The 25,314-nt window shown below is 30.2% G+C and overlaps 1 protein-coding gene across 1 annotated transcript in view; it reads left to right on the forward strand.

The window, feature by feature from the left end:
• The window catches only part of LOC107444320 (cell adhesion molecule Dscam1-like), a 230,960-nt gene that overhangs the window by 59,110 nt on the left and 146,536 nt on the right, over positions 1–25,314 (forward strand). The window contains exons 4-5 of the mRNA XM_087158837.1: positions 2,079–2,225; positions 17,261–17,557. Of these exons, the coding sequence (XP_087014963.1) occupies positions 2,079–2,225; positions 17,261–17,557 (444 nt within the window). The remainder of the gene's footprint in view (positions 1–2,078; positions 2,226–17,260; positions 17,558–25,314) is intronic.

The following is a 25,314-nucleotide window of genomic DNA, read 5'->3' on the forward strand; positions in this document are numbered from 1 at the left end:
TAATAAGTCAAAACATACCTTGCACAAAGTAGCACCCAAGTGGGGCTACTTTGTGCAGCGATAGGAATTCAGTTTAATAATCATGTTTTTAGTAAAATATTGATATAAAATTGTTAAAAAAGCTAATTGTTGACATTTTTAATAACAAAAACATCAAGATATGTAAAGATATCAGTTTAAAAATTATTTTCAGCGCTAAAAAAACCATTTTTTTAAAGAATTTTTTTCTTAAAAGGAATGTTTATTTCAAAACATTTGAGTTTAAACAAAAGGAAACCATATACATTTTTGAGCATTGAAATGGATAAAATTTCAAAAATAATAATTATTACATGTTCATTAACATTTATAATATTGATAAATTTGAACATAACACTTAGACAGAACTTGCTCTTCAGTTTCTGTCAAAATCACCTGATGTCCTATAAAATATATTTTTATGTGTTAAATCGTTTGATTAATTTATTAGAAAAATCTTTGTAGAAGGAAAATAACAGTTTATCAGCACGTTTCACATGTTTCTTGTGAATTTTATTAGAGATAGTATTTCTGTGGATTTTGTACTTCCGAGAAGCTTCTGCAATCGACATACCACCAGCAATTGCTTGCTAACATTGTTGCAGCTTTTCTTAAGTGTAATCACTGTAGTTTCTTGTTCCAGGTATTTTTTCATAACGTCTGACCATTTTTATATAAAAAAAACGAATGAAACCCACAGTGCAATGTTTTTTCATTTTCCGTTTATTTGTTATTAATTTTCAAATTTTGTTAACTCTAACATGATATAATTGTTTATTAATATATAAATAAAAGATTTTGCACTTACGACAATTGTTTCGTCAACTTCTTTGCATTTCACAGCTAAAGTTTCCACGCACACTTTTCGACGTCCGACGTTCTCGGAAAGTTGTTGACATTGGATAAACAAAACACACTCTGAGATTGTTTTAAAATTCGAAAAAATATTTGCAGTAATAGAGGAGACTTCTGTCTTCAAAATTACACACATTTTTAACGTGAGAAAAAACATAATACTGAATAGCAGCACTTGAAAAGTTCCAAATTCGAATTTGCACAAAGTAATAAAAATAAAATGAAATCTTGAAGAATTCGACGATTGAATTCTCACGCGCTTTATAATCCAACTGACAAGCAGACGAAATATTCCAGTTAACAAGAGTTGCAGAGCGCATGCGTTACAAAGCAACAAATAACAAATAAGAAAATATTTATTCCAACAAGTTATTGTTATATTATTCATTTACGGCTGAACAATTGAAGTGTTTAAAACTTTGGAGTGCATGAAATTGTTACAAATTCTACTAAAATAGAATGTTTAAAATTATTATCACATTATCATCCCCCACCTGCTTGAAAATCAAATTGTTCTAGCAGCTGTTAGTTTCTAGGAATTTGCAGGCGGTTTTTCTGTGACCTTCAAAATTTTTGCACTCCCATTGTGGGCAGATGAAATAAAACGTAGGTGTAGTAAAAAAAGGGGAAAAAACTGTTTTCCTCAGAGAGAAAGATATAACACATTAAATTTATTTATTAAAAATATAAATTTCAAAGCATTTCGTGAAAAAAAAATTGTTGGAAAATGTTTAATGAAAATCAGAAAAAAATAAAGATTTCTTTCGACATTCTCGTTACAAATAGTTGTGCTTTTTCTCAAAAAAGCAACTAACTAATAAAAGTATTAAATTTAAAAAGTAACGAAGTGAAAGTACGTACTTAGTGCTTTTATTTCCGTTATAAGTAACGAAATTAAAATTATTGCCATGTATGATTTTGAATACGTATAATTATGTAGAAAAATGTTTTAAACGTTTTACCCAATTGAAAATTGCACATCATTTAATCATAATTCAAATATAGAAAAACTAATATATCGATTTTAAAGCATTTGTGTGGAGAATTTTTTATCAGTCTAAATGCTTTGAAAGTGAAGTTCATGAAAATTTCCAAGTTCGCTTTTGTGATGTGGAAAAAAAAATTTAATTTGTTCAGACAGGCGAGAGATTTTTTATACCGAGTAACATACGTTTAAAATTAATGCACCATTCTGTTTTATATAGGTAGATACACCATATTTCCTTCTGGTGAACTCCATGTGCGTCACGTGAGTCAGACAGATGCCTTGAACAGTTTTAGTTGCAGAACAAAGCACAGACTTACTGGCTTGACAGTTGTAAGTTCGAATCCAGCAAGAATTATTGTAACAGGTAAAGGATTGTTTTTGAATTATGTGTTTCAAAAATAAATTAAAAATTGTTCACATAAACATACGTAAAAAATTGCATTTGCCAGTCAATATAACAAACACGCATACATAAATCGCTGTAACAAAAATATTTTATTTGCATATTTATAAATTTGTTTAAAAATTTAAAACTATATTTTTGTTTTTGTCAATGTAGTTTTCAACCATTCAAAAGCTACATCACTGATTATAAATTTTTTTTATATGGTTCATATTTCTCTTAACGATCATGTTTAAAACGAGAAAAAAAAAACAGAATTATTGCTTTCATAGAAGTATCACGACATGAAGAAAAAAAAAAACCTGGTAAAATTGTCGTAAGTGCATGTTAATGAAATTTGTGATAAAATAAACAGAACTAGTGGGATGCGCCCCCTGCTCGCTAACGCTCGCCAACCCCCGAAAATTTCTACACAATCTTATATAACCAAGCTCGCTTTACTCGCTACTAACTTAGGTCCATTGCAAATGCACAAAATTCTAAGAATTCAACACTCATTCAAATCCACATAACAACTTTTTTTTTAAAAAAATTGCATATTTTTAGTAAATACTAAGTCATTAAAATAAATTTGAATTCAAATAAATGACATGTAATTCGTTAAGCCTATTAGAAATGTGCTATAGTATAAAATCTTAAGATAAAATTTCTAAAACTGATATCTCTTTAAAAAGGTTAAAATTTTGGCTATAATTAAGTCTATTAAAGATTGAAATAAGTGAATTGCAATGGAAAAACCTGCATAAACAAATAAATTCTAGTAAAACAAATAAATTCCTGATATAAATCAAAAATCGTAAAATAAATTCGTAATATATAAATTCGTGAAAAAAAAGCGCTTTCGATAAAAATACTAAAATAGAGATCTATCGACAAAGACTACTCACTTCTGCCTAGCTTATGCTCTCTCTGGTTATTTCAGTTTCCGTTTTTAAAAGCGCTATATGTTGAGCCATCTCAGTTAGATTTGGCATGTGACATTTTTAACGGCAATCATTGGTCGATTTTGTAGCGTTGCCATTCGGGGAATTGTAATGAGGCTTTTTTTTTGTCGCCGTGTAAGAGAAATATATATATAGATTCTGTTGATAAAATCAAATTACATGATATTTAAATTATTCATTTGGTAATTTTTCCATTCGTATGGTAAATGCCTTTTGAATTTTCAGGTTTTTCAAAATTCTACTTCTTACGACCAGATATTTACTAAAAATACCAAACTAAAATAATATATTATAACCGCATAAATGGTTTTTATGCCATGCTCCTAGATATCGTGATAAAACTGCCAAATTGTCTTCTCATTTACTACTAAACAGCATGGCAATAAAACCATATTTTATTGTTAATTCTACCTAAAGCCATTACTAAAAGCGCTTCGGTAAAAATTTCGTAACTTTTTGAGGTTCCCACAGAGCGAGGACTCGGTAAAATTTACTACATTCTGGTAACTTTTACCATACTACACTATTTTCTTAGCGTAAAATCCTTAGAAAAAAGTTTTTTTTTTTAAATTATTAAATGTTTCGGAAATTTGAAGGATACTATATTTCTGGTTTAAATTGAGATGCACCTTTAAATTATATTATAATTATACTGAGCTCAAGAGTTATGTTATGGCATATTTTGTTATGGCTTCACTTTTTGAAAATCATGACTCCAAATTATTACAAAAAATCATTTCATTACGTTTAATATAATTTCAATTCGCTCAAAAGATGAATTTTGCCATTAAAAAAAACCCACTCTTTTTAACAAACTAAGTTAAATTTATATACAAAATGTAATATTTTGAATATATGTTTTTAAATATGAAAAACAAAATTCCAAAGCATAGTTATTAGCTGTTAGCATTTTGTATCGAAAAATATTAAAGACTACTTTTAAATAGTTTTTTTTTTATATAATTTAGAATGCAAATAAGAACAGCTTTCAGTTATAAATATCAAATCACGTAACTTCAAGAAAAGTAAATCAACTTATGATGTTGAGTTAAAGAGAAAGATTGTGAAGATTCATTTTAAAATTTAATTAAGTAACTTGTTCAAGCTAAACATAAAAAAAAAATTGACGTAAGCAAATAATTTATCCTTACTTTATGCATACTTATATGCTTTACAAATAAAAATGCTCGCATGTATGAATTATATCTGATTCATATATTTATCACGTAACTTTCAGTATGGTTTTATCAATTTAATGTGTTTCTACGTGCGAATACCGCTCTGAGCATAAGCATTTAATAATTTTTTTAACATAAATAAAATGAAAACTATAAAAATAAAAAAAAGTTTTTACTTAGACATAGAGACAAGAAAAAGAAATTTTTAGAAATCCCAAAGGCACTTTTCTCTTATTCGCAGACATGATAAATTTTTAACCAATTTATTTTAATTTAGTACATTTAAGACGTATGTAGTTTATATAAAACGTGAAGAATTATTTTGTTTCACTCAGAAAATTTTGTAAATGAAGGATTATTAGTATTTTAAGATATCGCAAAATCACTTTACATTATCTGTTAAGTAATCTGTTAGTGCATTAAAAATATCCAGTTTAGAATCTTATCTCAATTTAATCACTGATTTTTAAAGTTATCAATATAATGTCGAATATTTCTAGAATTTCGTTTAAAGGCCGAGATGAATCAGGGTGACTCAGGTTCGAATCCCATTGGTAGCTGATTGACTTATTTACTTTTCCAGACGAGTCTTGGGTTAAAATCTCTTTGACGTCGGGCCAGCCATGGGAGGTTTTCACGGCTTTCTTTCAAAGTAACGTAATTGCGGGATCGTTTTATTAAAAAATGCTTCAAGAAGGCAATTTTCTTACACCGAATGATCCGACGTTACAAGGCTATACGGTGTAAAAATTTTCATACTGAAATTATGGTAAAATAACTGGCAACTGTCTGTCCATCCGATCAACCGTAAAGTTTACGGTAAAGAAATTTTTTTTTCCTTTATGGTCTCGAAACTATTTACAGAAAGTGTGGTTATAAGACCATGAATACAAAACTATACGGTTTTTTAACCGTTTACAACTAGCGATTTTCAAAAACGAAAATAAAAATTTATTATTTCAATAGATATAAGAGCTCGGCTTTACGTAAGGTAATGGGCATTGGAGGGTGCTGGGCACCGGAAATTCTTCATATGTTGAAGGGAATTGAGTAAATATTGTGGTGCCAACACTAGGACTCGAACTCCAGTTCTGCCGATCATGAGATTGACAGATAAGCCCTGCTCGGTTATGATTTGCAAGGAACTGAGTTGCTTCTTTAGGTGGTTCTAGTTGGTGCGATAAAATTCCGGTTTTTTAACCGTATTTGGTGAAAACAGTTAATAAACAGTTTTTCTTAAACTTAACAGTTTGATTACCGTTTTATTTATGGTTATTTGACAGTTTTGATCAAATACGGTAAAATAACCGTTTAATAAATTGTTATTTAACCATATTTTCCGAGAAATTTCTAACTGTGTAGTGTTAAAAATCAATAGACGTAAATCCAATTCGGTTAGGCTTTTCCACAACGGTAATAGAGTTAAATAAAATATATTGTCTACCTTTAAAAAATGTCTTATATGTTTCCTTTTATCGATATGCGTCATTATATGCGTCGTAAAAGTCCAAACGAGAGAATCCTAACGCTCAACCCCTCCCCCCTAAAATGATGATGATCTGGCATTTCCTCTTTAATTTTCACAAGCGTCAAATATATTGATATAAAAAGAAAGAAATATATTCTCATTTTTTTTATCTCCCTGTTTACTACAGTACTACAAGAAATGGTAAAAAAATCCGAGGAGATATATATAAAAAATGCGTCTGTTTAGTTTTTTTCTTCTTTTGGATTCTTCTTAAGATCGATCTCATTCTTCTCTTGAGATTTAATCTTGTTCCCGAACCAAAAGACAAGGGCTATTATATTTGATTAGTTGATCTTCAGCTTAGCTTTCGGATTCCTTTTCCTGGAAGAAAAAAAAAAGGAAATTAAAGGGAGCACAAAAAACGGCGTTGGACAACAAAAATATGAAGAGAAATAGTTTTTCTTACCGCTATTGGAGAAGATTTGTGATTTCACCTGTGACCAATCAGTTAGATGTCTCCTCAATTTGAAAAAAGTCGTGACAGCTGTATTTATTTACTCATATCTTAACCGATATGGCTACTTGTTCCTTTTTATGTAGCTTTTTTTACTTCCGTAATTGAGTTTTCGTTTCTTTGATAGGATAATTCCCTTAATTTGAGAACATATGAGGAGTTATTTCCTGAGGGGAGTTATTCCTGAAATAGGGGAGTTATTTCCTGAATGGAGTGCATATTTTGTTAATGTTTTATTTCGTTTTAAATTACTTTAATTCTTTTTATATTGTTTCTATTTTCGACTTACTCACAAATATGCAACCCATGTACATTTTTTTTATTGCCAGATACTAACAAATCGAATTAACTTCCAAAAAATTTCTAAAAACTCAAATATATCAACTTCTACACAGAAAAAAATGCATTTTATTTTATTTCATAACCATCTTTGAACAGCTGACCCAATGTTTGTGTTTACGACCACTAATGTTCAACGCCGTAGCCTTGTAATTTTGAAACCCAATCCAGAAGACAAGGGAACTCCTGGATCAAGTATTAGGAAAAATTTAACTTCGTGGAGGACTTTTTGATGGAACTAACCCACATATGCGTTACATGGAGAGGAAAACCACGAAAACCTTCCACGTTTAGCCTGACAACAAGGGGACTCTAACCCATGATTCGTCCAACACTGAGGATATTTTATGTCACCCCTATGATCAACACAACCAGAATATGATAAAGTGCGCCATGTCAGTGGCTTTACGGGAACACTAAAAATCTCATTAATTTTTACCGCAGCTCTTTTGTCATGTTTTTGGTAAAATAAACAACAAAATATTGTTTTATAATGTGTGATAAAATTCGGTAATTGTGGTAAATTAGGGTAATTTGATCATGATAACTTAGAGCAAGGCAAATTCACTTGTTCGGTTAACTTTGCATTTAAGTCAAGTATTTTTTTACTAAATGTCTTGTAATAAGAGCTATAATTTTGAAAACCAGAATTTCCGGTATACCGTTACCATATGAACGCAACAATTACCTAATGTGTGATTTAACTACCGTATACTTTGGTTTTATTGACCAGAATTAATTTTCCTCTTTTTTTCCGAGAAATGTCATTACCATCCAATAAAACAATTTTACTAAAATTATTTTCTCCGTTGAAAAAAATATCTACACAACAACTACACTGAAAATTTCACATCTATACAGAAAAAAAGTAGATTCAACACTACCAGAATATGATAAAATGTGCCACGTTTCTGGCTTAACAGGAACTCCAAAAAGCTCTTTAGTTTTTACCGCAGAATTATTTTTCTTCTTTTTTTACGAGAAGTGTCCTAACCATCCTGTACAATAATTTTAACAGAATTATTTTCTCCGAGAAAAAATATCTACACAACATCTACCCAGAAATTGTAGCATCTATGCAGAAAAAAAGGTAGGGTCAACACTACCAGAATATGATAAAATGTGCCATGTTTCTGGCTTTACAGGAACTCCAAAAAGCTCATAAGTTTTTACCACAGAATTAATTTTCTTCTTTTTTTACGAGAAATGTCATTACCATCCAGTACAATAATTTTACGAAAATTATTTTCTCCGAGAAAAAAAATGTAGGTAAAAGTAGGTAAGAAATAGTTAAAAGCTTAACGTCAAGTTTGTTTTTAATTTTCACCCTCCTTTTCTCCGAATTTCAATTAAAATTCTAATCCTCAGCAATAGAGCAAGGGTTAGAAGGCTGACCCTTGGAAGTAATCCATCACGGCGAATTCTGTTTCGACTACGTAAATATAATAAAATTAAAAGTACAGAAGAAAGTGAGTTCTTTCAGATAAACCCTGCTTTATTCTCTGTAAAATTTCAACTGCTGATAATGTATTTTTCTTTTCAGAATAAAATAATAAGAAAACAATAAAATGCCAACGAATTCGTTAAGACTAGCTGAATACCCGTTTTACATACGGGGTAAAAAAAAATCAATGAATCAGAGCATCAAATCCCAGAAAAATAATTTATTTAAGATTTATTAGATCAAGAAAAAGATAATGTATCATTTTGCGTGATGCTGTTACTCAAGGCCAAGTCATGAAAGTCCAAACTTAATACGATCATGCTTATTTTCTCTGGTACTTATTCCTTTCAAAGGAACTGTAACTAACCTGTTTTCACAGTATCTAAAATTGTACTGTTAACTGAAACCTATTAAAACTGCACCAATGCCAGTAATGCATATTATCAAAATTAATTAAGCCTCATTGTCGTATTTTGTTAATGTTCCATTTATTACCCATTGGCAAAATGGGTTTTGCTTTGAATTTATGGCTTTCGCACCTTATTTGGACGTCATCACACTTTTGAACTGTGTTCAAGAGTAATAGTAAACAGTACGCATGCGCCGTCACTGCATGCGTTGCTATGGCGGCTACCGCTGTTTGATAATTTTATTAGAATTCTTTTTTTTTTCTTTTTCTTTTCACCAGCAGCCATTTTTAATGTATTTACACAATAATAATTTAAAGTACTTTTGTATTTTTTAAATATTAACTTATAATTACTGCCCTGACGGTGATTTTAATATAAATATGAATACTGAAGAAGGAAGGTGACGTCTTGAAACGCGTATATAGCCAGGATTAGCCAACCAATCCGACGACAAACATCCATTGAAACAGTTTTTGTAACCCATGATTTGAAATGTTGTGGCTTTTATCGGAGTCAATCCAGAAAAAAAAATCATTTGACCAATGGGTAACGAGCAATCGTAATAAAGCGATACAGTTTTTTAAAATTTTTTTAATTTTTTATTTTGTTTCTTTTTATGTTTATTTTTAGTTTCTTTATCTAATTTTTTTTAAATTATTTCAATTCTTTTTTTATAGTATTTCTATTTTCGACTTATCCACAAATATGCAAGCAATGTAATTTTTTTTGTCACGAGATACTTTTTTTTGTCACCAGTTGATATATCACCACATACAAATCGTATTAACATCCATAAAATTTCTAAAAACTCAAATCTGAGAGATATATCAACTTCCACACTGAGGAAAAGAAAGGTATGGTTATCGTAATCAGAATATGATAAAATGTACCATGTCTCATTCGACATATGGCGATTTTTTACGTTTCTCTTAAGCGAATTAGTGCCATTTCTCTATTAATTTTGCTTTGCAGTACAAAGCTTAGATTTATATTTTAATTAGTAAATATTAACAAAATGAATATAGAATCAGTATTGTCATTAATAGTAAGGGGATTTTTTTTTACGGTAGCTAGTACTATTCTCATATACATTTTGATTTTTAGTACATAGCTTTTTCTTACTTCAATCTGTAGCTATTGCCAAAATTAATAAAAATTAACTGAACTTCATTAGCATTAATATGAGTAAGGCTGTTTTTAACGGTCTCTCTACACGATTAAATACCTTTGCTTCTTGGTACATATATTTTTTAAAATTTTAATTCGAATATATTACAAAAATTAATTAAGCGTCTGTGGCGGCAATAATAATATGGCGAAATTTATATGATAGGTTTTTCTTTTATTTCAAAAACCATGTATTTAAAATTATTTTCGTATAGAAATACTTTTTTAAAAACATAACTAGTATGAACAAAAGAAAAGCGTGGTTTCATAAAACTTTAGAAATGTTAATTTTGTGTCGTTGAGTTATGTGACATTATGAATAAAATATCAGTAAATAATAAAGAACGTGCAATATTTTTTTCCGATTATAAGAGTTATAAGTTAGCAAACATGGCTGATGTAAACAAAATATATTTAAACAGAATGGTCTGAAGTTTCATTTTTATGAATTTCTAATTGTAATCATGTGAAAAAATTCTATTTTTTAATGTGTCTCTGAACGAGCTTATTGAAATTTTTGAACTACAATCTGGATCGGCGAATGAAACTACTCCTTTTTACAAACTGTACGCATTTCAGGACGTTCTGAATTTGTAAGCGAGGTTAAGTTTGGAAATTTTACAAGGTTTCTATTTACAAGGTTGATAAACCAAGATATTTTTCTAAGCTTCGTAATAACTAATTTGCTACTACTTTTATAAGCTTTTTCGGATTTAGATAGTGCTGAAAGTCATTTCTTTCCTATAATAGTTTAAAATTAAGTTTATTTTTTTATCTGTCATTGTTTCGCAAAATGTGATTTAAATTATTTAATAAATAACAAATTTTATTGTTAAAAGAAGCAATGTTCTAAATAAAAATTATCCATGAAATGAGAACTTAAATACAGACACTAATTGTAATTATATTCAGTACTATTTTTGAAAAGAAAAACTGTTCGCCCTTTGTTTTTAATATCACTTTTCATACGAGTGAACGACATCGTATAAAAAATTAAATTGGTTGAATGAGTTTATGAATTCATTAACTCAAACGTAATTACGAACCTCTTTTCCTTCCACTTTCATTAACTTTCATTATTTAGGATTTCTAAGTTCTTACTATTTTTTGGTATCCAATTTCTCTGTTTCATGCATACGCATTTTATTGCAGAGTAGAAATGAAAGGAAATGTGGATTTTACCTACATGAATAAATAAGAATCAGTCAACTTCAAATAATGTTTAGAAACGAAAAAAAAACTGTAGAAAACTAAATACATATGGATATTAAATTAATTATTACAGATGCAAATTGAATATTCTGGATATTTGAAGGATAAGAATTTCTAAATTGTTATCAATTAGTATCTCACTTACAACATCTCAAATTCTTAAGGCGAGTTGAAAAAAAATGGTACATCAGAAATTAGAAGAAAAGAAAAAGAAAATCAGTACATGATCGGCTCTCCAGATGTGCTATAGGCTGTACTACAGGCTATAGATCAGGGCTGTACAGTATGTCGAAAAGAATAAATCTTTTTTTCCCGAACTGCTGTAGTACGCAAAGTCATTGATATTCGCGAAAGCAACGACCTATAGAGGGCGTTGTTATTTGAGACGAATGACTGCTAGCAGAATAACATGATCATCAGTTGCACTGGAGATTTCTTCAGTGTTGCATGGTTCTTTATTGCGGCTTATTAAATTAAAAAAAAGAAAATGTGTTTCATATTCTTTCTTATGCAAGTGAAAATAAAATGAAGTATCTTTTTGTTAGGGAAGGAGCATCCAAAACACATCGGAAAATATTTTTAAAAAATCTTCTTATTAGAGTTAAAGCCTAGTGCCAAAGAAATCGTTCTACTAAATTTAATGATCTAATTATGAAAGGTCTATATAAACTTTACATCCCATACTTTTCTGAATCATAATACTTCAAACATTTAAATATTCAAAAAGTATACAGAAACACATAATGTTACACCATTTAGTTTTGCAAAAATCTTTTTGACAACAATTTTTATCAAAAAATTATAAACTAAAAAACGTAAAATAAGAGATGCTTACGATAAAAAAACGATTCTGAAAATTCCTCACATAATAAAAAAACTTTATATTGTTTCTTTTTTTTAGTCTTAAAGTTCTTAATCAGAAGTATTAAAGTTCTTAACCATTCTGCAGAGAACTATCATCAAATTAGGAAAAAATTATTTACAAGTAAATTTTTTATCATGAAAATCATAACACTTATTTACTTTACAAATCCGAAAAATTCCAAAGGAAATGTTCTCCGTTTGAAAATTTTATTCGCAAATAATATATAAATAGATTATCTTTTCATTACTTTTAAATGACACGCCACAAAACAAAATTTTATAATTGTAAGATCTCGATATAAATTTCAATATGTAACTTAAGAACAGAATAGTTGAATTCTAGTTGAAATTATTTATTCAAAATTAAAAAATACTTATCAAAAAAACGATAAAAATTTATTAATAATCAACACAAATGATGATATTTCAAGTAATTTGGATGATTCTTTATTATTTATATAGATACAGAATTAAATACTATATGAAGTAAGCAAATTCGAGTTCACTGTAATTTGTAATAAATTGAAGGCAAAATTTTTTTTCCGTAATACTCACATCTGTAACAGTATGCGATCGCGAAATCGGAAGCTATCGGTTGCAAGTTTGTTGATAATAGAAAGGTAAAAAGTATTGAGAAATTGTTCTTAAAATGCTGGGAGCGTTCTGTTTTAGAAAGATTTACCAATGTTCTGGGTTGTTTTTTCAAGTTCTTCTGCCTTTTCCTTAGAGAAATCTTGCTTCTTATTAGCTGCTAAAAATAGCGTCCTACTCTGCCAATGATTCTGACAGAATTAAATAAAAACTTAATAAATAAAAGCCTGAAAATGTCCTCCCCGCTAGAGGGCGTATTCAAGAACTGCAATCGCGAATTGGCAATGCAGGTAATCTTTCTTTCCTCATTATTTATCTTACTTTTGCCAGCCTCGCTGAAACTTATCCTCACTTGTCCTTTCAAGAAAAAAAAATTCCTATTAGTAGCAGTAATTATGAAGAACTCATTTTAGGAAACAATATTCATTGATATCTTTTTAAACTGGAATGAATAAACATAACAGACTAAATTCATTTTTGTTCAAAATATGATATCCTTTTCAACGCCTATATTTCCACTTCCCCCAACAACAAACAATATTTAAATCATGTTAATCACCGTTCATGTTTCAGCATTAAATGACGTGATAAAAAATTAAAAGGTTATTGCAAGAAAAATTAGTACTATAGTCAGTTTTAAAATCTTTCCAAATGCAATGTCAATCTCGTATGATCCTCTAATTACTTTCAAGCTTAAATATCCATGAAACTAATTGCATAGACTTTGCAATTAGTTATGAATAGTTTTGAATATCTAATTGTGTTACTATGGCGAATTGCCCTTTTAATTAACTGTTCATCTCATTTGTGAGAAAGAAATTACATTTTAATCTATTCGAATGACATTAGAAATTATACGAATTTGCTTTTATCACAATTTCAGAAGCGATTACATAGCTTTTATCAGATAAAATTCCTTTGTGAAGTTGCTTATAAATTAATTTTTTATTGTATATTTGGGCTGTTGTTTGAAGTTTCTGGCTATACTTTAAACAGTTAGAATTGATTCTTTGTGGTATTATTATATACCATGCTAGAGGTGTGTTTAAATAAAGTTAAATAAATTTATAATGCAAGTACTGTTCATTTTTTTTTGAAAAAAAAATGGTTGATTGAATATATTCTATTGTTGTTGACTCTTAAGAATAAATAAGTATAAAAAATTGTCTTATACAATCTTCTAAAATTAATTACTCATATAATTACTAAATTAAGTAAATCTAAATTAAGTACTAAATTAATTAGTAATTACTTTATATTGAATTAAGTACTAAATTAATTAATTACTAAAAGGTTTTAAGAAAATTAAAAAAAAAAAACTACAATTTCAGTTTCTTTAACTCGCAGTATAAGTTGGTTTTAATTTTGAAAGTCCCTTTAAGAGTCAAATATTTTAAAAATATAACAAAAAAATCAATATTTTTTTCGAAAAAGAAATGGGGAGATTTCCGTATCGTGATCTGTGGCAGAATAATCACCAAGTCATGGAAACTTCCGGGCAGTGGCCCGCGAGAAACTAAAAAAAAAAAAAAAAACATCACGGAAAGGGACCTACTTGAAAGGTGTAACTCGTAGCCACCCCCGGCATCTACATGTTTTTTTTAAAAAAATTTGCAAGTTTAAAATCTATTTGGCATCTTGGCGATTGTAGTTGGCGAGACAGATCACGATGCGGAAATTTTCCATTGAAGGGTAAAATTATTAATTTTCGATTATATATAATAATTATTAATTTTCGATATTTGCCTTTTTCGCAAACTTCGTATCGTTGAAGTAATTTTTCAAATAATAATAAAAAAATAGGTCCCAAACGCTTCAAAAAGCACTGAAACGCTAAAAATTTTTTTAATTTTTTATTTTATTTAAATATTGGTTTATTTTGAATTATCAAAACAATGGGTACTGGTTTGAAATATTCAAAAAATAATCTAAAAGTCAGAGACAATTGCTATGAACTCACAGCCTTTACAAATATAATAAAATATATATTCATAATAGTGATTCCATATACCGAAAGACAACTAGCGAAAAACAGGGTCAATATATAAAATATGGTAAAACAATACATTATGATTAAGTAAAAAAAAAATTGTAAAATGTTGGAAAGTAGTGGAAAAGATTAACCTGTTGAAAGGTAAATTTATGAAAGTGCAGCTCATTTTAAAGATGTTTCTTGTGAGTTTCTTTCACACACAGACCTCTTTTTTCCTGCATTCGTTTTTAGGTTTTTCTTCCTTTAGGTTTTTTCTTAGATTAATGCTATCCTATCCTGGGATACGATCAGGTTTTTATCTACTTAACGGGAAAATGTTTTGTTCTCAGCTCTTATTAAATCTAATTATATTTAGGTTTCATTTTTCTGCCATTGATCTCAATTAGTTAGTGCCCTTTTTTTTTCCAAACCCCACCAGTTATAAAAAGTCCCTTTTTTTCTCATTTCCCGGAAATAAATTTAGGTTAACCTACGATGTTATCAGGATTGGCAAAACCTTATACCGTGAATATAATCAATAAATATAAATACAGTTTGTAGTGTTGATTTTTGACTCCTTCGAATTGATATATCAATGACATTTCACGAATATTATTCGTTATTAAGAGTAAATATTTGAAAGAACTATTTTACTACTTTAAAATTTCCTTAAAAAAAATCTAATTCTTATAAAGACGTGTTTGTTTATTAATTTAGCATATTTCTTTTCTTCCTACTAATTTAGTATTTAGTTTCTCCTAAATGCGAAAAATGTTGGTACTATGATACATACTGGGGAGTGATTCAAAAATTGATACACATACTGTTATTTTCAGCATTCAGTGCGTCAATTAAATTTTAAAAGAAATGTTAAATAAACAATTAAAACAATACTTCCTAATTCACATATTAACACATTTATATGATACCTAAAACACTGGCCAAATTATTGGACGCACTTAAGATTCTATGTCAAATCGTAAAAATATTAAATAAATAATAAAAACTCGGGCTACAATAATGTGCACCTATGTATTAAACAATTAATGTGCAACAGACATCTAATTGTTAAGATATAAAACTTTAAAAAAGTTGGTATTAAAACTTACATAGTAGCACACAAAATGTTCAATACGAAAATTGAGGTTTGTCTGCTGCAACCACCAGAGAATAGATATTTGCATTTAAAATTTACAAATGCGTGTGTAAATATTTTCGTCCTAAATGAGTGTTATCGAAAGTTAAATTGGAGAATTTTTTCAAAAATTTCTGATACGCACACGCTAAATTATATTCACAAAATACAAAAGAATGGAATAAAAAAAGCAACATACAAAATTATTTTTGTATTTGAATAAATATTTTCTTGGATGCAAAACCTGAAAAATAATTTTTTTTTTCACCGTTGGTATGTTAAATTTCACAGAAACGAGGATATTAGGTTTTTATTAATGGGAAAAGTATTTTAAACCCATATAGATTTTTTACGAAAATTGTCGACAAAAAATGACAACTAATATATTTTAGTTCGCGGGCCACAAAAAAAGGCTCCGTGGGCCGGATGCGGCTCCTGGGCCGCCAGTTGGACACCCCTGCTCTAACCCATGATCCGTCTACCACTGAGGATATTATACTTCAGCAGTGTGGTCATTACGAGCCTAGTACAGAATTCGTATCATGCAGTAGTCTCTGGGATTCGAACACTGATCACCTCGTTGGGAGGCGAGCGCTCTATCCTCTGAGCCACCATGACAATTTAACAAATCTAAAGAAAAATATATTAAGTATTACGTAAATGAATCCCAATCCTTATCAGCCTGTTTTGACTCTTTTTATAATTTCAATAACAGATGGCGCCAGTGGTACTGTTAATCAAGAAATATTTTGTTTTTATTATTTTCTTTCCTTTTTTTAGTTTCAGTTTAGATTTATTCATTATGTTGGTAGATGAGTAATATTTATGTTTGGCAATATGGCCATTGAAATTTCAATTACTGATTTATAATTCAATGAAAAATGTTTCAGTGTTATCTATAAATCATGCTCTGATAATCAATCAAAGAAATAAAGTATATATCCGGTAAGATTTCGAAAACTTATTTGTTGTGCTAAGTTGTCATAATTTTCATTTTCCCACATTGTATTAGTTTCTATAATTTTAATGATATTCTACTTAACTTTTATGATTTTTCCATTATATAAGTTTATGATTTATTTAAGATTCATTCCACAGCCCATACTATACAGCTTTATTGTTTCTACGGTGCTGAAACCGGTTTGCACTTGTTTGCATTTGGGTACAAATTGGTTAAATTAGACGATATATAATATAAAATCCACGATTGGTCATTTTAGACGATATATTAAGTAAATATAGACTGTTTATTAAATCAGATCTTATATTAGTATATTATAATAATTATACCAAATTATTAGACGCATTGTAGTATTTTAATAATTACATGTTTTGCAGGAGTTTGTATGCAATACTTTTATATTTAAACATACATGTAATGAGTTTTTCTTCGAGAGATTTCTTATTCACTTTCTATTTGTATTTATTTTCAACGTATTGCATTACAATGTTAACCAATCGATACACGGACATAAACAAGTGCAAACCGGTTTCAACCTCGTAAAAAAGCTATAAATATGTATAGTTTCTCCTAATAATTAAGATTTTACATAGAATCTTATAGTGCGTCTAATTATTTGGCCAGACACTGTAGTGACTTTGTCCAGTAAATACCTTTTTAAAGTATTAAAGTAACTCTTCCCTATTTTAGTTTTATCATAAATTTTTCAATGGAAAAATTGTTCAGAGCACGTTTAAACAAATTTAGTGGTTTGAATTTTGTAATATTGTTACTATTAATTTTGTATTATTTTTCAGAGCCATACGGGCAGGTACCACCTAGAATAACGCATGCAGCCTCCAAGATTTTCGTGGAAAATGGAGAGACAGCTTTACTGCCCTGTGCCGGGCAGGCTTTTCCGTTGCCCAACTACAGGTGGTACAGAAAAGAAGTTGGTGCATCCCCTACACCGGTTCGCTTGAATCATCGAAGAGAAATTGTTGGCGGGACACTAATTCTGAGAAATGCGGAGATAAGAGACAGCGGAAGGTACATCTGCACCCTGACAAGTTCAGTCAACGAAGATAAAGCAGAGACAGAGTTAATTGTGACAGGTGAGATTAATAAAGATGTACAACACTATCTACCAATAAGTATTTGGACACGTGTGATCGGAAAGAAAAACAACTTTATTCATAATCAATAGTTGGGTGAGCCTCCACGAGAGGCAATTACAGCGTGAACCTCCCAGGGCATACTAGTGGTATTTTCTTCCACTCGGCTTGGAGAAAACATGCAAGTTCCTTCACCTATTTTGGACGGGTAGTACACCCCTTCATTCGGTGATCCAACTCGTCCCAGAGGTTCTCGATAGGGTTCAGGTCTGGGCAGGCCAGTTCATTCGATTAACCCCATTGACACCATACCAAGCTTTGGTTGGCCGAGTGGTATTGCCCGCCAAAAGCTCTGTTAAGCATGGAGGTGGAGGGTTCAAATCCCGCCGTAACCCTGGATATCTTCTTTGTGATGTCCTTCTCCATTGTGCTATCTGTTCTTCTACTTGATAAAGGTTTATAAGCCTAGATTGAGCACACAAGCCAGCAAATGTAGGTTGCACCAATAAACTAATAAACCACGCTTTGGCGATCCTCGCAGCATGACAGCTGGAATTGTCGTCCTGGAAGTAACAGGGGTCCACCACGTAAAACTTCCATAACGTGGGAAGCACATTGTTATCCAAAATAGAGCAGTAGGCATCTAATGTAATGTAAAGTAGGACTAATGCCGATGTTGTTCCCCACACGATATATACCGGCTGAGGGCGTGACGTATCTCAGGACCGCAGATATAGACATTTGCATAGGTGTCCAAATACTTATTGGTAGATAGTGTATATGAATAAGAAGTACCTTACGAAAATGCATCGAGTGTTTTAGCTAAATTTATTGCTAAATTAGCCTGATTCATTAAAGACAATTTTCAACAAGCTTAGAGTAGTAAAAGCTAGTTGTAAATATTTCTCTTAAGGGTTTGCCGCAATAATCTTAATAGCGAATTCTCCGGACATTTTCTAATCAACTTAAGGGTATAGAGACTCTTCGTAATAGTTAGCTGACTGGAGACTTTTCCAATTAGTATGGCACATTGTAAAATACCTACAACATTTGCAAATCGCTGGAATGTTCAATGAGTCTACGACAGTCTTGGCTTTCCGACACTAGAGGACGCTTTCTAATAGATATTTTTGAAATTTTATGGTACATGGAAGACTGGTATGAAAACTTAAAAATTTCTCGGAAAAAATGGTTAAATAACAATTTATTTAATTGCTGATTTACCACATTCAAACAAAACAGTCCAATAACTATCAATAAGATGGTATTTAAGCTGTTAACTGAGAGAAAAACAGTTTTTTTAACTGCTTTTACCTAATACGGTTAAACATCCAGGATTTTATCGTACTATCACCTAGACCCATCTAATGAAGCCATTTAGTTCCGTGCAGCAATGGTTACAAAAACGGATAGTTTTGTATTGATGTTTCTTTAACCATACTAGTTGTAAGCGGTTTCAAAACCGCAAAGGTAAAAAATGTTCTGTACCGTAAAATTTAAGGTTAATTGGGTGGGCAGACGGCTGTTGGTTATTTTACAGTAATTTCAGAATGAAAATTCTAAAAGTGTGTACAAGTCTTTCATGAGATCAGATACAGGAATGAAATGCATTTAGTCCAATGTTCAAACCCTCATTTTACATTACTTTCGTCTCTTTTTTTTCCAGATTTCTAACATTTTTCATGTGTTGTATTAGCCGAAAATCACAAAAGCAAACGAAAATGTAACTTACAGAAAAGCAAAGTTATAAAACCAATTATAACAGAATTACTCCCATACATTTTTAAAATGCTTTGAAATAAATACAATTTTAAAATATTTATTAAAAATTGAGTGTATACCTAAGAGAAATCAAGGGGATCAGTTTACTTTATTTTTTAAAACATGAATTGCAATTTAAAATTTAGATTCTGCTCGACTTCAGAAATTATTGTAGAGCATTTCCGAAAGAAAAATAATAATAACAATAATAATAATAGTTTATCAGCTCAAATTGAAAACTGATCAACTCTTATAAAGAAAACTTTAGTGAGCTACAAATCTAATCAAAAATAGGACAAATCTAATGTAATCACAAATCTAATCAATCAAAAATTTTTTGGTACAAAAAATAAGTTACAATCAACGATAATTTAAGATACTAAAAAGCTCTACTCATAACAACCCCCCTGATTACTTCTAATTCCTCATTGTATTTTACTCGGCTCTTTTTTCCAAAAACTACATGCTTGAAAGTTATTATTTTTTTAAAAAAAGAACAAAGTTACACGTTAATAATAAATAAATTACAATTTTATCTATCATCATAGTCTCAAATTTCTAAGTATTATTGTTTTTTTTTTCTCGAAACAATACAAAATGTATCATAAAAGTAGAATGACCAAAACAGTGGTCAAGTTTTATTAACAAAGGGAGATTTAAAAAAAGAAATAGTTATTTTCATTTTACTTTAAAAAAAAAAGAAAGTTAACATTTTACATATTTTAATTAGAAAAAAGAATAAACATATTAATATGATATTCTTTATATTAATATAATTAAATAAAGCAACATAACATTTAACAAACATTTCAATCAGAAAAAAGAAAGAAAAAATCATTAACTCCGTTTTATCAATTTAATTAAGCCTCACAAAAATAAAAATAAATCAATTCACTTCAAAACTTCTCTTTTTTATTATTTCTGGTAGTTACTTTTTCAGATATTAGTTTTTGAATTTTCTGCCAAAAAAAGGGAAGAGCTAATCAAGAATAATAAACGATCTGTTATTGTTGTCTTTTTTGTTTGTTCATTTTGCATAAATTCTGGAAAAAGAAAAAAATCCATTAAACTCGTAATATTATACTTTTTTCATAACTATACTTTTTACATGGAAATATGATTATCTTTAATTAAATTAGTAATTCCTGTCTCCCATGATCGTCTTAATAATATAGTGACAATATTCTATTAAGTTGTTTTCTTTTCTGCTGATACTACAGTGGTTAAACTAGACATCAATTATGATCGCCAAGAGATGTGTTAGCATAAAATGTCAAAAGTTAACCTAATGTAGTTTAGATAGTTAGGTTTAATATAATTAAAGCTGATTTTATAAAATATGTAAAAAAAAGCCTGAGTAACTGTGCAAGAAAGGATTAAAACACAAATATCTAAAGTAAGAAAATGCACTTTTTAGCACAAATATTAACTTAATAATTTTTTGAACTTTGTTTACACATTTTTCTGTTTGTATGTCCATTTGTCACATTTACACATTTTTATTAACCCTTTGTATCACCGAGTTACATATCTGCAACATACATGAAAATTCAATCCTATAATGAGGTAGATTTACCTATAAAATCGAACTAAATTCAGGTAAGGAAAATATTGCAAACTCGGGGGAACCAAGTCTTGGAACAGCTGCCAATATTATAATGCGTTTAGCAAGAATTGTTCCACGACATAATTGCAGGATATACAATTTTTTTACAACAATCTCCTTGATTGTATATTTGGCTAAGGAGGGATTGAAAAATGTGGTGTGAGACTTTGTTACCATAAAGACAACAATTTCAAAATTTTTCCCAGGAAGTTTTAAATATATTGGAATTTTTGTGCTATTTTTCACGATATTGGAGATGTTCAACAAATGCTTTTTATCAATAAATTTTTAATTTTAAGGTCTTAATTTTTTCATTATTTTTTACACGCTTAATATGATGTATTCTAACATTCGCGTAAATATTTCTTTAATCAGAGTTGTTGAGTTACAAAGGGTTAAAGGAAAAAGAAATGTATTGAAAAATAACTGTACTATTATATAACGATCATTGTCAAGTATAGAAACCTTGTATGTTTGATTAGAAAATATAAATATTATTTTCATAAATTTTCTTGAATCTCCTGAGAACCGAAATTGCAATTTTTAACTTAGCAGTATGTAACGTAAAAGAAAGTAAACTAATAAATACAGTCAAATATTCCTTTTTGAGGAAAAAGCAAATAAGTTACATTAGCTATGATTTTTAGCTATTTTAATAATTACATAAAAATTAAAACTTATATTTTTGTTTTTCATTTTTTGCATATTTGTAGGATATTAAGCTGCATTTCTATATATTAAGGTCGTAAAGCAAAATCCACTAAACCACCACGTACGATATTTATAAGCCCTTAAAACTTTCCAAACGTATGCAGATAATATAGAATTAATTTACAAGATCTGCAAAAGAAGTATGGAAATCCTTTATAGCTTTGGAATCTGCTCACTAGGAAAAACTATATTTTTTTTCTCGTTCTTTGCATATTTGTAGGATATTAAGTTGCATTTCTATAGATTTAGGTAATTTAATTGCAAGATCTGCAAAAGAAATATAGGAATCCTTTATAGCTTTGAAATTTGATACTAGGAAAATGAATTTGATAATCAATTATAATAAAAAAATGCAGGTATTTGGATAAAGGCATCTCTAGTTATGTTCTAGATGCATCTCCAGTTATATTTTTGAAATTGAAAACCATAAGTTTGAATCTGTAAAACATTTCAACTATTAGGATCTGAAATTAATTGCAAAAAGGAAATTAATGTGGAAATCAGAAAGAGAATTTCGACAGCTAATCGATGCTTTTATGCTCTCAGAAGCTTTTTTAAATCTCATTTAATCGAGTAAAAAATTGAAGTATTACTTTGCTTTTAAAGACATATACACACTGTTGAAATTTTTATTCTAAAATTACGGTGAAATAACCAGCTGCAGTCTGTCCATCCAATTAACCGTAAACTTCAGGGTAAAGAACACTTTTTTTTACTTTTACGGTTTTGAAACCGTTTACAACTTGCATGGCTAAAAAACCATCAATCAAAACTATCCGTTTTTTTTAACCATTTACAACTACCATGGTTTCAAAACAGTCACTTGTTAATTTTGTTTCAACACATACTTCGGAAACATAGACTCTCACAACAAAAGAGGATATTGCTTTTTCAAAAAATGAAAGAGTCCTAAGAACTGTTTTTTGGAATTAGTTACAGTGGGGAGGATAAGATATATGAAGGATAAGATACAACTTTGAATTCTACAAGTTATATAAAACTGATGAAATCAGAAAATTAATTAGACTATACCGAATAAGAGATGGCCAGGCCATCTACGAAGAATGTAATGAAACAGAACTGCCTTGAAAGCTCTAAATGCTACTTTTTATAATAAAAGGTCAAGAAACAGACAAAAAAGTAGTAGTGAACATCTTTTTTATTTTTATACTATTTTATAACCGTTGGTGAAAGCCGACCCAATTTTTGGGTTTACGACTACTAATGTCCAACTACGTAGCCTTATTATTTTGAACTCAATCCAGAAGACAAGGGAAATCCTAGATCAAGTATTGGGAGAAATGTGGCTTCGTGGAAGACTTTTTGATGGTACTAACCCGCATTTGCGTTACATGGAGAGGAAGACCACGAGATCCTCCCACGGTTAGCCTGACGGCAGGGGAACTCTAGCCCATGATCCGTCTACCACCGAGGATATTTCACGTTAGCACTGTGGTCGGTGCAAGCCGGATGAGGAATTCGTATCGACTGGGATTCGAGCCCGGTTCGCCTCACTGGAAAGCGAACGCTCTATCCCCTGAACCATTGCGGCTCTTTCTTTAATTAAAGTAAATAACTGGAGGACAGTTGCCTGCTAGAGAGTACATTGAAAATCTTCTTAAGGAAGTAATATCCATCCCCTGAGCTGTCACACCATCAATGAAAACTCTCTAAAGTATACTTGAATCGATTCTCATGCCTTTCATGCAATATTTAACGGTAATTAAAAATTTTGATCAACGAAGGTAAATCCAATAGCATACAAACAGAAAAAAACATTAATGTACTATTTAATTAATAAATTGTATCAAAAAATTAGAATATATTGGAGTTGGATTTCAGGAGGTTAAATCCATAAGAGCTGGGATAGCACAGACGTTAGTTTACCAAAAAAGTAAACCAGGTATCATTATTAGTGATGGCTGGTTGATTCACGTGTGACCCGATACCACCTCCAGCCTCTTTGACGCTGTTCGAATCATAAAATGTCTTAGTGTTTTTCATCTCTTTGTAACGAAAATGTCGATCTTCAATCAAACATAGCTCTATAAAAATGAGTTTGTCTCAAGTCTCAATCAATGAGTTTCATGGCCTTATGGGTTAAATTTGTGGGAGAAGACCATTAGACAATGCCAACCTTCATCTATCAAAAGTACCACTACTATCATTAAACATCAATTCACTAGTATGAAAGACATGCTAACTTGAACAATACTAACAATTAAACATCGATTCATTAGTATATAAGACATGCTAACTTGAACAATACTCCTCCGCAGCCTGGTCGGTAAGGCGCTGGGCCCATATCCAAGAGGTCGTGGGTTCGATCCTCGCCGGCCAAAGACTCCCCGTGTAGTAAATGGTGACTGATGCACGTTAAATCTGTCGAGTCTCAAAGTCCTCCATGTTCCCACAACAAATCAATACCTCTGGGGGTACTGATCCAGGAGTTTCCTTGTCTTCTGGATTGGTTCAAAATTACAAGGCTACGGAGTTGAACGTAAGTAGTCGTAAACCCATGAAATTGGGTCGGCTGTTCAACGACGGTTATAAAATAAAATAAAATATTTGTGGTGTAACTACCACTACGATTATTAAACATAAATTCACTAGTATATAAGACATGCTAACTTGATTCAATCTTGAGGTACCTTTTGATAGATGAAGGTTGGCATAGTCGATAAAATCTATCTAAAATTACAAGGGTATGAAGTTGACAGTTGATAACAACAGGAATTGACTGTTTTTCAATTATAAAATGATCTCTACAACTTTTCCAAGCATGGCTTTCTTTTAAAAATTAAAAAAAAAAAAATATGAAAAACGCGTCGTAAAAATTGGATATCAGAAAATTGAGAGGCTACTATCTTACAATAGTCATTAGACAATGCCAACCTTCATCTATCAAAAGGTACCTCAAGATTGAATCAAGTTAGCGTGTCTTAAATACTAGTGAATTGATGTTTAATAATCGTAGTGGTAGTTACGCCATGATGCTCCTCCACCACCCACCAATATTTGTGGTGTAACTATCACTACGATTATTAAACATCAATTCACTAGTATATAAGACACGCTAACTTGATTCAATCTTGAGGTACCTTTTGATAGATGAAGGTTGGCATTGTCGGTAACATCTTTCCTGACAGATTTAAAATTGCAAAGATATAAAGTTGACAATTGATAACAACATGAATTGACTGTTTTTCAATTATAAAACATTAAATGGGTTGGTGTAGTCGGTAACATCTTTCTCCACAGGTTTAAAATTACAAGGGTATGAAGTTGACAATTGATACCAACATGAATTGACTGTTTTTCAATTATTAAATATAAAATGGGTTGGTATAGTGGATAACATCTTTCCTCACAAGTTTAAAATTACAAAGGTATGAAGTTGACAGTTGATAACAACATGAATTGATTGTTTTTCAATTATAAAACATTAAATGGGTTGGCATAGTCGATAACATCTTTCCCCACAGGTTTGAAATTACAAAGATATGAAGTTGACAATTGATAACAACATGAATTGACTGTTTTTCAATTATAAAATATAAAATGGGTGGGCATAGTGGGCAACATCTTTGCCCACAGGTTTGAAATTGCAAGGGTATGAAGTTGACAATTGATGGCAACATGAATTGACTGTTTTTCAATTATAAAATATAAAATGGGT

The sequence above is a fragment of the Parasteatoda tepidariorum genome, chromosome 3 (genome assembly GCF_982258835.1).
Source record: "Parasteatoda tepidariorum strain Cologne lab strain chromosome 3, Ptep-v5.0, whole genome shotgun sequence".
Taxonomy (NCBI): Eukaryota; Metazoa; Arthropoda; class Arachnida; order Araneae; family Theridiidae; genus Parasteatoda; species Parasteatoda tepidariorum.